This window comes from Sebastes fasciatus, chromosome 18 (assembly GCF_043250625.1).
Source record: "Sebastes fasciatus isolate fSebFas1 chromosome 18, fSebFas1.pri, whole genome shotgun sequence".
Lineage (NCBI taxonomy): Eukaryota > Metazoa > Chordata > Actinopteri > Perciformes > Sebastidae > Sebastes > Sebastes fasciatus.
The window spans coordinates 27,014,159-27,030,089 of NC_133812.1; the positions used below are offsets into that span (position 1 = coordinate 27,014,159).

A 15,931-nucleotide genomic window follows, 5' to 3' on the forward strand; every position below is an offset into this window, starting at 1 on the left:
CCTTGTCTGACTCTGGTGACTGTTTTTAAATGGTGTATTTACTGTCTTCTATTTATAACAGACCGTTGCTATGTATAACAGACCGTTGCTATGTATAATAAACCGTTGCTAAGTACAGTATAACAGACCACTGCTACGTATAACAGACCGTTGCTATGTATAGCAGACCGTTGCTACGTATAACAGACCGTTCCTACGGTTGCCTTGTTTAACAGACCGTTGCTATGTATAATAAACTGTTGCTAAGTACAGTATAACAGCCGTTGCTATGTATAACAGACCGTTGCTATGTATAGCAGACCGTTGCTATGTATAACAGACCGTTGCTATGTATCACAGACCGTTGCTACGTATAACAGACTGTTGCTATGTAGAACAGACAGTTGCTATGTAGAACAGACAGTTGCTATGTAGAACAGACCGTTGCTATGTATAACAGACCGTTCCTACGGTTGCTATGTATAACAGACCACTGCTATGTATAATAAACTGTTGCTAAGTACAGTATAACAGCCGTTGCTATGTATAACAGACAGTTGCTATGTATCACAGACCGTTGCTATGTAGAACAGACTGTTGCTATGTAGAACAGACCGTTGCTACGTATAACAGACCGTTGTTACGTATAACTGAACGTTGCTACGTATAACAGACTGTTGCTATGTAGAACAGACAGTTGCTATGTGTAACAGACCATTGCTACGTATAACAGACTGTTGCTATGTATAACTGAACGTTGCTACGTATAACAGACTGTTGCTATGTAGAACAGACAGTTGCTATGTGTAACAGACCATTGCTACGTATAACAGACTGTTGCTATGTATAACAGACCGTTAGTATGTATAACAGACAGTTGCTATGTATAACAGACCGTTGCTATGGGCACAATTCTGATGTTGGACTTTGGTGGACCGTTTTTGTGTCAAATTATTGATTTCTTAAGTAAGTAGCCGTGTAATAAGCAGGATAATGTACAGATAAGTATTACAGTTAAAGTACTGTCATAGCCCGGCTCCTAGGCCATGACAAATACGGGAAAGGACGCAGTGATTGATTGTAAATTAAAGATATTTATTACAAATAAATTAAGGATATACAGAAATAACTACAAATGTGGAGCGTGTCAGTCAGTAACATCAGTAATGTAGATGTGGATGTGTGAGTATGATGAAGTGTGATGTGTTGTGAGTGAAAACTAAAGAAAAGTCAAACAAAGGCAGCCCGGCAGGTTCTGACAGGGATGAGTCCAGGTGAAGGAAAAGAGGCAAGAGCAGCGCTTGATTGGGGCTTTTATACTCAGGACGCGCCAGCATCAGGTGCTCTGCATCAGGCATCCTCTCCCGTGATACCTTCAAGGACACAGGGAAAGAATGAATGGCCAAATCCACACTGGCATCTCAGTAGTGAGGCAGGGGCCGTCACTGTACACAAGTATTATCAGCTTCACGTAGTTAAAGTCATTAAAAGCATATCTTAAACAATATTACTAAGATGATTATTAAAAGATGCTCTACTATTACTGTAGTATTACTATCTACTATCACTGTAGTATTACTATCTACTATTACTGCAGTATAACTAACTACTATTACTGTAGTATTACTATCTACTATTACTGTAGTATTACTATCTACTATCACTGTAGTATTACTGTAGTATTACTATCTACTATCACTGTAGTATTACTATCTACTATTACTGCAGTATAACTAACTACTATTACTGTAGTATTACTGTAGTATTACTATCTACTATTACTGTAGTATTACTATCTACTATTACTGTAGTATTACTATCTACTATCACTGTAGTATTACTATCTACTATTACTGCAGTATAACTATCTACTATTACTGCAGTATAACTAACTACTATTACTGTAGTATTACTGTAGTATTACTATCTACTATCACTGTAGTATTACTATCTACTATTACTGCAGTATAACTAACTACTATTACTGTAGTATTACTGTAGTATTACTATCTACTATCACTGTAGTATTACTATCTACTATCACTGTAGTATAACTAACTACTATCACTGTAGTATTACTATCTACTATCACTGTAGTATTACTATCTACTATTACTGCAGTATAACTAACTACTATTACTGTAGTATTACTATCTACTATTACTGTAGTATTACTATCTACTATTACTGTAGTATTACTATCTACTATTACTGTAGTATTACTATCTACTATCACTGTAGTATTACTAACTACTATTACAGTTAATGGCCAGGTGTGTTTGAGCCGTTGGCCCCGCCCCCACACCTCCAGGCAGGTGTCAAAGATGTTCTATGTTTGAGACGATGTAGCACTCCACCGTTGAAAATAAACAACTGTTAGGAGCTGAAACGATAATCAATTAGTCGATCAACAGGAAAACTACAAGCACTGGTGGAGTATACATTTACTCAAATACTGTGCTGTAAAGTACAAGTTCAAGGTACTTGTACTTTACTTAGTAGGCTAACTCCATTTTATGCTAATTATACTTCTACTCCACTATCTATGATGATCTCATACAATAAGATGCTGTAGATTACACAACAATACTTACGAGATGATACACACTTTTACTTCAGTCAGGTTTTGAATGCAGGACTTTTACTTGTAGTGGAGTATTTTCACAGCAGGGCCGGTTTAAGACAGAGGTCATATAGGTGGTCGCCTAGGGCGCCACCTTCTGGGGGGCGCTGGTAAAAAAATTAAATAATAATAGTAATAATATCATTTTAAAAAATGCTGGTGGGCGCCCTTCCTAATTTTCTGCATTGAGGTAAAAAATTAATAAAGAAAGAAAGAAAGACAGAAAGAAATACACTTTTCATAAAAGTGTAAATTGTAGTGAAACTGACTAAACACTTTTAAGCCAACAATATCAGGGACCACTTGTCTATTTATATTATAATTACGGCTGTCAATTAATTAAAATATTTAATCACGATTAATCACACCTTTTTTTATCTGTTCAAAATGAACCTTAAAGGGAGATTTGTCAAGTATTTAATACTCTTATCAACATGGGAGTGGACAAATATGCTGCTTTATGCAAACATATGTATATATCTATTATTGTAAATCAATTAACACAAAACAATGACAGATATTGTCCAGAAACCCTCACAGGTACGGTGGTATCGTCTGCAAACTTAAGGAGCTTGACAGATTGGTGTCTGGAGGTGCAGCCGTTGGTGTACAGGGAGAAGAGCAGTGGGGAGAGAACGCAGCCTTGGGGGGCAACGGTACTGATGGTCTGGTTGTCGGAGACTTGCTTCCCCAGCCTTACGTGCTGACTCCTGTCGGATAGAAAGTCTGTGATCCACCTGCAGGTGGAGTCAGGCACGCTCAGCAGGGAAAGCTTGTCCTGTAGCAGAGCTGGGCTGATGGTGTTGAATGCGGAGCTGAAGTCCACAAACAGGATCCTGGCATAGGAGCCAGGGGAGTCCAGGTGCTGGAGAATGTAGTGAGGGGTTTATGTTTACTGCGTCGTCTACAGACCTGTTGGCTCTGTAGGCGAACTGCAGTGGGTCCAGCAGGGGGTTGGTGATTGTCTTTAGGTGGTGGAGCACAAGGCGTTCATAAGTCTTCATTATCACAGAGGTCAGAGCGACGGGTCTGTAATCCTGAAGACCTGTGATCCTTGGCTTTTTGGGGACCGGGATGATGTTGGAAGCTTTGAAGCAGGCTGGCACCCTGCAGGTTTCCAGTGATGAGTTGAAGATCCCTGTAAACACTGGAGACAACTGGTCTGCACAGTGTTTCAGGGTTGCAGGTGAGACAGCGTCTGGGCCGGCTGCCTTGCCGCGGGTTTGTGCTTTGAAAAGCACAAAACGACTTATACCACTTATTAAAACGAGTGCTCATTATATTGTGCTTTACAAGGCGCACATAAAAATAATAAAGGATAGAACTCAATACCAGATACACGCACATTTCAACATATATTTAAAAAACAAATATAAATAAATCATCACATGATCTGGAAACTGAATTATATTTCATTTTATTTTTTTATTCACAACTTAATAACAGAGTGATCTGTGAGAGGAGCTGCTGATATACAGCAGTCAGCGAAAAAGGTTAGAAACTAACCAGAAATCTATTTTTGACTTTGCTGCATTATTTGGTTTAACTTCCTGTAAATTCAGTGAAGGCTGCTGCAAACTGTCCGACTTGACCGCAGCTTTACGTCACCGCCCCCCTGCTGCTGCTGCGAGGCCAGTTCATCTCCAACGAGCCTTATATGGAAAACACCTGGCTGTCGCCTGATCAAAGAGCTGATTGGCTCTTAGTTTTGACAGCAAACACCACGTGTTGTAGAAAGTCACAACTTTCTGTGTAATTCTAAGATTTAAAGGGACTGTTTGTAAGAATCAGAAAGTGCTTGTTAACAGCGACACCTATGGCCGTTAAGTCAACGAAAGTCAGCATCCTGTTTCTCATGCTTGTGCTTGCTCTACATAGACATGAACGAGCATCGCTCAAAACAGTGAGGAGACACACGTCAGCTAAAACCACAATATCACTCTATATTTCAGCTGCTTGGCAGTAATGTTAGCTGACCAGACGAAGGTCTCTCCATGAATCAATGCTGATCCTAGTGTTGGCTTTTCCTGCCTCAGCCTCCCGACCGCGGCCGGAGGGAACGGGGGAGACACCGGAGTTTTGGTCGGAGACGATAACGTTTCTCTCTGCGGAGCCCCGTCACTTCACAAGACACGGGAAACCTCTGTTGGTCTGGAGGAGCTGCAGCAGTTATTTCTGCACAAACGTCCACTGTACATTCACTAGATATTCTCATAACGCGGTGTGTGAGTGAAGGCAGGCAAAGCAGGCAGAGGAGCAGATGAGCTTCACTAGATACAACTTTGCGGTTTTGGTGCTTCCGTGTAGTTTGTGTTGGAGTCTTGTTTGAACAGCGTAGCCACACGTGAGCGCCCATGAGACACCGACCCGCAATGATTTATACGTGTAAGAAGTTACAAACAGTCCCTTTAACTTTTATTAATGATACTATTAAAGTCAGAGAGAGACGGAGAGTTTGTCTGTCAGCAACAAACACGTTTTACATTATTTATCGTCATTTCCATTCAGTCACATCTGAGGCTGATAATTCCTGAATATCGGGTTTGATATGAGTTACATCATTTACATTTTCCCTGAAACATTCAGCCTAATAATTTGATCCAGCTGTGATCAGCTGCTGCTGTCATCAGAAACGGACGTCGCTTCACGCGACGTTTCAGACGAAACAACTTCTCATTTCTATTAAAACATGTGACTTCCGGTAAATTCAGTGAAGGCTGCTGTAAACTGCAAACCACAGCTTTTAGTCACCGCCCTGCTGCCACCTGATCTCATCTACTCTCCAGACGAGGCGAAGTTCATCTCCAACGAGCGGAGTTAAAGAGCAGTCGGATCCTCTGAACACCGAGGTTGTCTTTTCCTAAGTCCTCATGAATTCTCCTTCTCATCTTTCTTTGACTTCATGACCACAGCCGACGAGGAAGAGATGAGCAGCTTCTTCTTCTTCTAGTGTTTCCTCGACACATGAAGGTGGAAAGTGTCTGTAAACTGACCTGAAGTGAGTTCAACAGGTGAGAATCCAACCAGAGGAATCTGTAAATGTTTGATCATCAGGATCACTTTGATCACATCCTGCTGTATCACCCTTTAACTGCTTCTCGATGCTGATTGGCTGTTTCAAAATATCTCTTTGAAATATTCTGTAGAATTTCTCTCTGAGTTGAAGCACAATGATTTTAGAGAGATTTACATGTGATGTTGTTTGTGTTTCTGGAGTAGAATCAACAGCAGTTTGATTGTAATCTGAGTTCACGTCAGTGAAAAATGCAGGCAGTGTCTGATCTGGTCTGACAGCTTGGATCAACTTGACTGAGGTTTATTTTTAACTGTTGAGACTCAAGAGTACGACGGAGTATCAGGGCCACAATGAGGAAACAAATAAATCTGAGATTACGAGAATAAAAACATTATATTACAAGAATAAAGTCATACGTTTACGAGAAAAAAGTTGTAATATTATGACATTAAAGTTATAGGTTTACAAGAAAAAAAATTGTAATATTTTGAGAATAAAGTCATAAATTAACGAGAAAAAAAGTCGTAATATGAGATTAAAGTTATAGGTTTTCCATAAAAAGTCATAATATTACGAGATTAAAGTTATAAGTTTACGAGAAAAAAGTCGTAATATTATGAGAATAAAGACATAAATTTACGAGAAAAAAAGTCGTAATATTATTAGAATAAAGTCCTAAATTTACGATAAAAAAGTTGTAATATTATGAGAATAAAGTCATAATTTACGATAAAAAAGTCGTAATATTATGAGATTAAAATCATAATATTACGAGAAAAAGGTCGTAATATAATGAGAATAAAGTCATACGTTTACGAGAAAAAAGTCGTAATATAATGAGAATAAAGTCATACGTTTACGAGAAAAAAGTCGTAATATTATGAGATTAAAGTCATAATATTACGAGAAAAAACGTCGTAATATTATGAGATTAAAGTCATAAATTTACGAGAAAAAAAGTCGTAATATTATTAGAATAATGTCCTAAATTTACGATAAAAAAGTTGTAATATTATGAGAAAAAAGTCATAATATTACGAGAAAAAAAGTCGTGATATTATGAGATTAAAGTCATAAATTTACGAGAAAAAAGTCGTAATATTATGAGATAAAAGTTATAGGTTTACAAGAAAAAAAGTCGTAATATTTTGAGAATAAAGTCATAAATTAACGAGAAAAAAAGTCGTAATATGAGATTAAAGTCATAGGTTTTCCATAAAAAGTCGTAATATTACGAGATTAAAGTTATAAGTTTACGAGAAAAAAGTCGTAATATCATGAGAATAAAGACATAAATTTACGAGAAAAAAAGTCGTAATATTATTAGAATAAAGTCATAAATTTACGATAAAAAAGTTGTAATATTATGAGAATAAAGTCATAATTTACGATAAAAAAGTCGTAATATTATGAGATTAAAATCATAATATTACGAGAAAAAGGTCGTAATATAATGAGAATAAAGTCATACGTTTACGAGAAAAAAGTCGTAATATAATGAGAATAAAGTCATACGTTTACGAGAAAAAAGTCGTAATATTATGAGATTGAAGTCATAAATTTACGATAAAAAAGTCATAATATTACGAGAAAAAAAGTCGTAATATTATGAGATTAAAGTCATAAATTTACGAGAAAAAAGTCGTAATATTATGAGATAAAAGTTAAAGGTTTACAAGAAAAAAAGTCGTAATATTTTGAGAATAAAGTCATAAATTAACGAAAAAAAAGTCGTAATATGAGATTAAAGTCATAGGTTTTCCATAAAAAGTCGTAATATTACGAGATTAAAGTTATAAATTTACGAGAAAAAAGTTGGGATATTATGAGAATAAAGACATAAATTTACGAGAAAAAAAGTCGTAATATTATGAGATTAAAATCATAATATTACGAGAAAAAGGTCGTAATATAATGAGAATAAAGTCATACGTTTACGAGAAAAAAGTCGTAATATAATGAGAATAAAGTCATACGTTTACGAAAAAAGTCGTAATATTATGAGATTAAAGTCATAAATTTACAAGAAAATAAGTCGTAATATTATGAGATTAAAGTCATAAATTTACGATAAAAAAGTCATGATATTACGAGAAAAAAAGTCGGAATATTATCAGATTAAAGTCATAAATTTACGAGAAAAAAGTCGTAATATTATGAGATAAAAGTTATAGGTTTACGATAAAAAAAGTCGTAATATGAGAATAAAGTTATAAATTTACGATAAAAAACTTGTTATATTATGAGATTAAAGTCATAGGTTTATGAGAACAAAGTCGTAATATTATGAGAATAAACTCATAATATTATAAAGTAATAATTTAAATGTTATTTTAGAGGAGAAATAGAGCAGCGTGCCGTCTGTGTGAAATTGAGGAACGTGAAGCATCTTGTGAAATTATTCTTTAGTTTAGGTTTCACAAATAACAAAATACTTCCTCTTTTGGCACATCAGCACCACATTATCATCAGTATCAGGACCCGGAAAAGATTGTGCAAGAAACTGCGTTTATTCTGAAGAAAGAACCACACAGACCTGATGGGGAAACTGACTCTTTGTGGAGGAGGAAATTACTATTTTTCTTATAAAGTTACAACTTTATTCTCATTAAATTACAACTTTTTTATCGTAATATTATGACTTTATTCTTGAAATCTCTGTTTTTTTTATTCAGTAAAACATCTCTGCCATGCACTGTAAATGGAACTTCTGGAACAGACAACATTGCTGAGTTATGGCGACAGCATTATAGTTTGTTATTCATCTGTGTCAAAAGGGATTTATTTAAAACAGATAATAGTGAGAGTGATGATTCAAGGTGATTAAGTCACATGAGGTATACCAAGCTATAAAGACGCTGTCTGTTAATAAAGCAGGTGGCATAGACCGTATTACGGCTGAGCACTTTAAATATGCCAGTCCGAGGATAGCTCCTCTCTTTGCTATGTGTTCTACTGGTTTTATGATCAATGGTGTCTTACCAGACTCCATGTTGTCTGTCCTGTTAGTTCCAGTAATTAAGGACAAGGCTGGTAAAGGAGGCAGTCTAGATAACTACAGGCCCATTGCTTTAGCCAGCATACTGTCAAAAGTCTTAGAAAGAATCCTGCTGGATAGATTAAATGAGTTTATTAACTCCACAGACAACCAGTTTGGATTTAAAGCTAAACACGGCACTGACCTGTGTTTAATATGCATTAAAGGAAACTGTAAACAAATATGGAGGTAAAAATTCATCAGTTCTTATGTGTTTTATTGATGCTTCTAAAGCTTTTGATCGTGTTAATCATAGAAAGTTGTTTATTAAATTGAGTCAAAGAGGGGTGCCCAAATACATTGTGAGAATCCTGGTTTACTGGTATGCTCACCAGACTGTGCAGGTAAAACGGGGCAACAGTGTCTCAGCCCCATTTGGGGTTAGCAATGGAGTCAGACAAGGGGGAATTTTGTCCCCAGAACTTTTTAATTTATATATTGATGATCTCTCCAAGTAGAAACCTCAGTAGAATCTCACCATGGCAGAGAGGAGAGCAGCGGTGAAGGAAACAGCAGAGCCCGACTTCCTGCAGTTTAATGATCTGGCCTGTGAGGCGGTCGGTGGGAAGATGAGTCACTGTAACATACAAGCAGAAATACATTAAAGATATATTGATTAACTAATGCACACATAATAATGAGGTAAACAACAACCAGCACCTAAAGACATTTAATCCAGATATGTGCACAGATATTTTAATAATGTAAAATATAATGTCATGCAGCTGTTTGTCTGATTCTATGTGACATTAGATAGTTCATACTGATGCATCAGTAGCTGCTGGAGCTCGTTTAATATACAGTTAGTTTAGTCCAGTGGTTCCCAACCTAGAGGTCAGCCTGCTTCATGTTTCTAGTGTTTGTGCTAAGCTCAGCTAACCGGCTGTACTTACATACTTACCGTACAGACATGAGAGTGAATAGACTCCTTTTCTGTTAGTAAACATGGTGAGGTGTTTTGTGGGCGGAGCGTTTAGTGGAGGCAGAATTATTCTCTGAACACGTTAGTTAACGCTGGCTAAGTACTGTTGGTTTGTTTTTTAAACAATGGCTGAATAAATCCTAGTTTCTCTCAGTATGTGCCGTCACTCACTCTCCAGGATCACCAGTGTTAGTTGAGAAAGTTAACATGAACCAACGGGACCAGATTAGCCGACCCCTACGCCGCTGGAGACTACTTCAAGAGGAGTAGACGGCTGGCTAACGTTAGTTAGCTAACGTCTGCTCTCCTCCCGGTGAAGTCGTCTCCTAGCGGCGAGGAGTGAGGCAGAGGGCCGTGACCCGGCGCTGTCCGCTGTTGGGCGCATTTTCTGTAGCATGGTAGAATTAGCGAGGTAGCTAGCTAACTAGCCAGTCGCTAAATGAGTAAAATTTAACATTTTAATGCTTCATCCTCACACTCTGGTCACAGCGTAGGAAAGCACAGTGCTATCTCCAGATGAGGGACATTTGTTCGGCTCCTTTTCTGTGTTGCATGACAGCGTGGTGAATGCTAAGCTAGCTATGTAGCTAGCCGTCCGCCCAGCGGGTTGGTGGCCAACGGCAGCGCTGTAAAGATAAATTGAGGGCGTCTAAATCTTTGGATGTCTATAGTTAACTATCCTTCAGTAAAGTCAGTCAGAAAGAGAGTCGTACAATATCGGTGAAGCGTTTCAGAGACGGAGAGAAAAGGTTGCTAATAGTTTAACCGCAGCCAACGGCTCACGGCTGCGGTTAGCAGAAGGCTAAATATTAGCAACATTTACTCACTAGAGCCTCGAATCACAGTTTGTCATCTCAGATGTCTGTGATATCTGGATTCTGGCACCCAACATCACAGCAAGATGACATTTTAGATGTGTAACTTTAGCCCACTGCTAGTGTTAGCCTCCAGTCTTTCCTTTGTTTTGCCTCCAGCTAACACTGTGACCTCATCATGACGTTGACATAAAAAGGGTCTATACTTTCCTGTAAAATGTATGTAATAGACTAGAAATAAGTGAGTCACAACATGTTAGCCATTGTATTAATCTCCTGTTACCTCAGAAAACAGGCCTGTAATTAATCTTCACATGGATATTACACAATCAAGCAGGACTTGCACATTGTCTAATTTATAACTTTCCTTCAAGTAGCTGATTGTCAGTAAATATGTGCAGCGAACAGAAGACGTTTTTCATACTGATTATTCTGTGCTTCCATTAAATGGTTATACAAGAATATGAATTGTTGTGTCTTGGCAGAGAGGAAAGATGGAGACACCTGAAGAGGCCCTCTTGAGAACTTTGAAAGATTTAGGAGCCAAAGATTTTAAAGAATTCAAGTGGTACCTGCAGGACCCAGAAGGCTTCCCAGCAATCCCAAAGAGTCTACTGGAGAATGCAGACAGGGTGGACACAGTGGATCAGATGTTCCTGACCTACAGTATAAACACTATTAAAGTGACAAGAATCATTTTAGTGAAGATGAACCAGAATGATCTTGTGAAGAAATTATCAAAAATCATCTCAGAACCTGCAGGTAAGTTATGGTATGAATTTACAAAAAGGATGTAACAAAGATCAAACTTGCATGTTACGAAGACGTCAACAAACACTAGCTTTGTAGCTAGTATCTCCCTTAAGGTTAGACACATGTCTTGTGTTGCACTGTTGGTTACAGAACAAGCTACCAAACAAACATCCACCAGAGAAAAAAAAGATTTGAAAGTGTCTCAGAGAACGAAAAGCAGTGAAACAAAGGCAGACAATCCTGTTTCTGCTGCCTCTACTGGTTCAAATGTACACACACTGATAACAATATTAATTCCTTCTGTAATTTAGTCATACACCTTCTGGTTTCTTTGGAGACCAGGGAGGTCATGGATGCATGACTTGAATGCAAAACATATCAGTTGTTGTTAAGGATAATTAATTAATTTTAGGGGACCTAGTTATCAAATGAGCTGAATAGATGCCATAAATACAGAAATGTGTATACTTGTTAGAAAATGAGTTCATGACTCACTGTAACAACCCCTCATTGATTTCATCTTTGTTTTATTCATTCAGAGATTCTTGCTGAGTGCCAGAGAAAACTGAAAAATAACTTACAAAAGAAGTTCCAGTATGTGTATGAGGGGATCACAAAAGCAGGAAATTCTGAACTTCTGAATCAGATCTACACAGAGATCTACATCTCAATGGGAGAGACTGGAGAGGTCAACATGGAACATGAAGTCAGACAGATTGAAACAGCATCCAGGAAACCAGACAGACCAGAAACAACAATCAGATGTGAAGACATCTTTAAACTCTCACCTGGAAGTGATAAACCAATCAGAACAGTGATGACAAAGGGAGTGGCTGGCATCGGGAAAACAGTCTTAACACAGAAGTTCACTCTGGACTGGGCTGAAGACAAAGCCAACCAGGACATACAGTTCACATTTCCATTCACTTTCAGAGAGCTGAATGTGCTGAAAGAGAAAAAGTACAGCTTGGTGAAACTTGTTAATCTCTTCTTTACTGAAACTGAAGCAGCAGGAATCTACAGCTTTGAAGAGTTCCCGGTCGTGTTCATCTTTGACGGTCTGGATGAGTGTCGGCTTCCCCTGGATGTGCTGCTGACAAACCTCATCAGGGGGAAACTGCTTCCCTCTGCTCGCCTCTGGATAACCACACGACCCGCAGCAGCCAATCAGATCCCTCCTGAGTGTGTTGACAGGGTGACAGAGGTCAGAGGGTTCACCGACCCACAGAAGGAGGAGTACTTCAGAACGAGATTCAGAGATGAGGAGCAGGCCGGCAGAATCATCTCCCACATCAAGACATCACGAAGCCTCCACATCATGTGCCACATCCCGGTCTTCTGCTGGATCACTGCTACAGTTCTGGAGAAGGTGTTGAAGGCCAGAGAGGGAGGAGAGCTGCCCAAGACCCTGACTGAGATGTACATCCGCTTCCTGGTGGTTCAGTCTAAAAAGACGAACGACAAGTATGATGGAGGTGCTGAGAAAGATTCAAACTGGAGTCCAGAGAGCACTAAGATGATTAAGCCTCTGGGGAAACTGGCTTTTGAGCAGCTGCAGAAAGGCAAACTGATCTTCTATAAATCTGACCTGACAGAGTGTGACATCGATATCACAGCAGCCTCAGTGTACTCAGGAGTGTTCACAAAGATCTTTAAAGAGGAGGGAGGACCGTACCAGGACAAGATGTTCTGCTTCGTCCATCTGAGTGTTCAAGAGTTCCTGGCTGCTCTTCATGTCCATCTGACATTCATCAACTCTGGTGTCAATCTGATGGCAGAAGCAACATGGTGGTCTAAAGTATTTAGACGGCAACCTAAACTAAGACATCTCTACCAGAGTGCTGTGGACAAGGCCTTACAGAGTCGCAACGGACACCTGGACTTGTTCCTCCGCTTCCTCCTGGGTCTTTCACTAGAGACCAATCAGACTCTCCTACAAGGTCTGCTGACACAGACAGGAAGTAGCTCACAGATCAACCAGAAAACTGTAAAGTACATCAAGAAGAAGATCAATGGGAATCTGTCACCAGAGAAAAGCATCAATCTGTTCCACTGTCTGAATGAACTGAATGATGGTTCTCTAGTGGAGGAGATTCAACAGTCCCTGAGATCAGGACGTCTCTCTACGGATGAACTGTCTCCTGCTCAGTTGTCAGCTCTGGTCTTCATCTTACTGTCATCAGATCAAGATTTGGACGTGTTCGACCTGAAGAAATACTCTGCTTCAGAGGATGCTCTTCTGAGGCTGCTGCCAGTGGTCAAAGTCTCCAACAAAGCTCTGTAGGTGGAGAAATAACTGGAAGAATCAATATCAAATAGGTGTAAAAAGCAAAAGATGTCAAGTAAAACATTTCCTTGTGTTTATTTTGTATTCTTCTTCAGGCTGAGTGGCTGTAACCTCTCAGAGAGAAGCTGTAAAGCTCTGTCTTCAGTTCTCAGCTCCCAGTCCTGTAGTCTGAGAGAGCTGGACCTGAGTAACAACAACCTGCAGGATTCAGGAGTGAAGCCGCTGTGTGTTGGACTGAAGAGTCCACACTGTGCACTGGAAACTCTCAGGTCAGGATACAACTTTTTGTTGGACTGCAGGATCCACACTGTATACTGGAAACTCTCAGGTCAGGATTCAATAATTTAAAACCCAACAGACATAGGTTATTTTGGCCCAAAACAGCAGATTTTAGTTACTTACAGTTTGAACACTCAAGTTGGCGCTGGCAGGAAGTCCTGGTCAGCCTCATCTAAGCCTTATCGTTGAGGAACTAGTCCTGCTTAATTATGGGTAGTTATTTAGGCGCTTTTTCTGAGGGATAGGGCTAGGCCTTAACAAGTTAAAATGCTGACCATTTCAATACTGCTTTAGTTTGAAGTTTTCTGAAGTATCCCATTTCTTCAGGATTTTACTGATGATGTGAAAGCAGCTATGACTTTAGAGAAGATTGTCTGTTAATTGTAGGGTTGGTAGTTTCATCCCTGGTTCTTTCTGGCCACATGCCAAAATGTTGTGATGCACAGTACAGTATTTTTTTTTATTGCTGACTTTGTTCTTCAGTCCTTGAACACCAGGGTCTTCTTCGAGTATTGCAAACGATTGATGGGAAACTTCAAATAGATCATTAAGTGGGTAATCTGTTTGTGTTGATGACTAGTGCTTGACCATTTTGACAGGTTGTCAGGCTGTCTGATCACAAAGGACGGCTGTGCTTCTCTGGCCTCAGCGCTGAGCTCCAACCCCTCCCATCTGAGAGAGCTGGACCTGAGCTACAATCATCCAGGAGACTCAGGAGTGAAGCTGCTGTCTGCTGGAGTGGAGGATCCACACTGGAGACTGGAGACTCTCAAGTACAACAAAAGATAACACACTGCTTCTCTGTTAAGCTGAGCATGCACTGTAAGATTTTAGACATGTTGTTGTGCTATTCCTACTGCCACTGTACGAGTAGATTGTTTGCGATGTAAAGCCAAAGCTCATGATTTATGTGCTCACACTGTACTGTCCGATCGTCAGCCACAACCTGAGTGCTCACATTGTACTGTCCCGTCGTCCCCTGACGGCCGTTCTGGCAGTTGACAGTAGTTAATAAAGATTTGTTTGAAAGCTCCGAGGCAGGTAAAGTTTGTTTGCTAGCAGAGGTCTGTACGGGTCACGATGCTAACAAGGCAGAAACGTGCTTCCTTGATCATCTGTGCCATCCTATCTGCTGAAACATCTAAAAAATTAAGGCGCCGGCGTATATGGAGTCGCAGGTAGCTGCGAAGACGTGGACAGTATGGCTTGTCCAGAGAGAATTGGAGGTAAGCTACGTTTCACTATATCTATTGTACATTGTTATCTTGATAGCTATGCTCTGATTACTGTAAGAAAAGCAGAAAAAAGGCGCTGACGTTGGGGAATCGGCTCTTGGCTCTGCTTCAACCGTGTGAGAGCCTGCGGACGGCCGACCAAAATTTCTGACATGTCAGAAATTCATCCGACTGTCCGACAGCCAGTCAGGAGGAGTTAATCGGTCCTCGGTCCCCCCTGTATACTGCCCTGCACGGCAAACGACATCCGACAAAGCTGAAATTTGGTCCGACAATAAAATTAATTGTGCGGCTCAAAATTTGGGCCAGAAACAGGCTAAAATCGTACAGTGTATGCCCAGCTTTAGACAAACTGTGTCATGTTAGATGGAAAATCACTGGAGCGAAATGTTCCTGTTTTTATATCAAAGAGAATATGCAGCCTGTTCTTATTCCCAGGGTGCGTTTATTTACAATTACGTGTTTACTGCGAGCGAAAAGTGATGCTGAGGGGTCTGACAAAGCATCAGTATGTGACGAGTTGGGATGAGAACGTGTTGGAATATTTCAATACAGTCTCATGACAGTTCGTCAAATAGTCATGAAATTTAATCTATTTGATTCATTATAGAAAAATTTCCCATAACTCCGGAAGTGGCGTAACTTATGTACGGAAGTTACATGACAAAAACTACTCCGTTAGCTTTAGGAAGTGCTGTAACTTAAGTACAAGTAGGAAGTTACATGACAAATAAATCAACGTTGACTTCTGGTTTCACACGGGACATGATGAACAGCGGTCTCCTGGTGAAAGTTTGGTGTTTTTTGACCCACCCATCCAACCCGACCTCTTACCTACGTGGCATTCACCGCTCTTTATACTTCCTGGTTCACAATTACGTGGATTATATACGAGTTGATTTCATTCTGACCATCACAAAAAAAAATGTAATTCGTGTCTATGTACACGAATCAATACATTAAATTTCATGAGTATTTCACGAGC

General features: G+C 39.4%; 1 protein-coding gene across 2 annotated transcripts; it reads left to right on the top strand.

Annotated features, from left to right (window-relative positions):
- The first annotated feature begins 5,303 nt into the window (after positions 1-5,303).
- LOC141756526 (protein NLRC3-like) lies at positions 5,304-15,931 on the top strand. Of its 2 annotated transcripts, XM_074616336.1 has the most exons (6): positions 5,304-5,613; positions 9,114-9,228; positions 10,882-11,154; positions 11,685-13,425; positions 13,528-13,701; positions 14,311-15,931. In XM_074616336.1, the coding sequence occupies exons 2-6, from the start codon at positions 9,135-9,137 to the stop codon at positions 14,498-14,500; spliced, it is 2,472 nt and encodes an 823-aa protein (XP_074472437.1). In that variant the 5' UTR covers positions 5,304-5,613; positions 9,114-9,134; the 3' UTR covers positions 14,501-15,931. The 2 variants fall into 2 exon arrangements, with proteins under 2 accessions (XP_074472437.1, XP_074472439.1); XM_074616338.1 differs by lacking the exon at positions 14,311-15,931 and having other exon boundaries at positions 11,685-13,402; positions 13,528-13,687.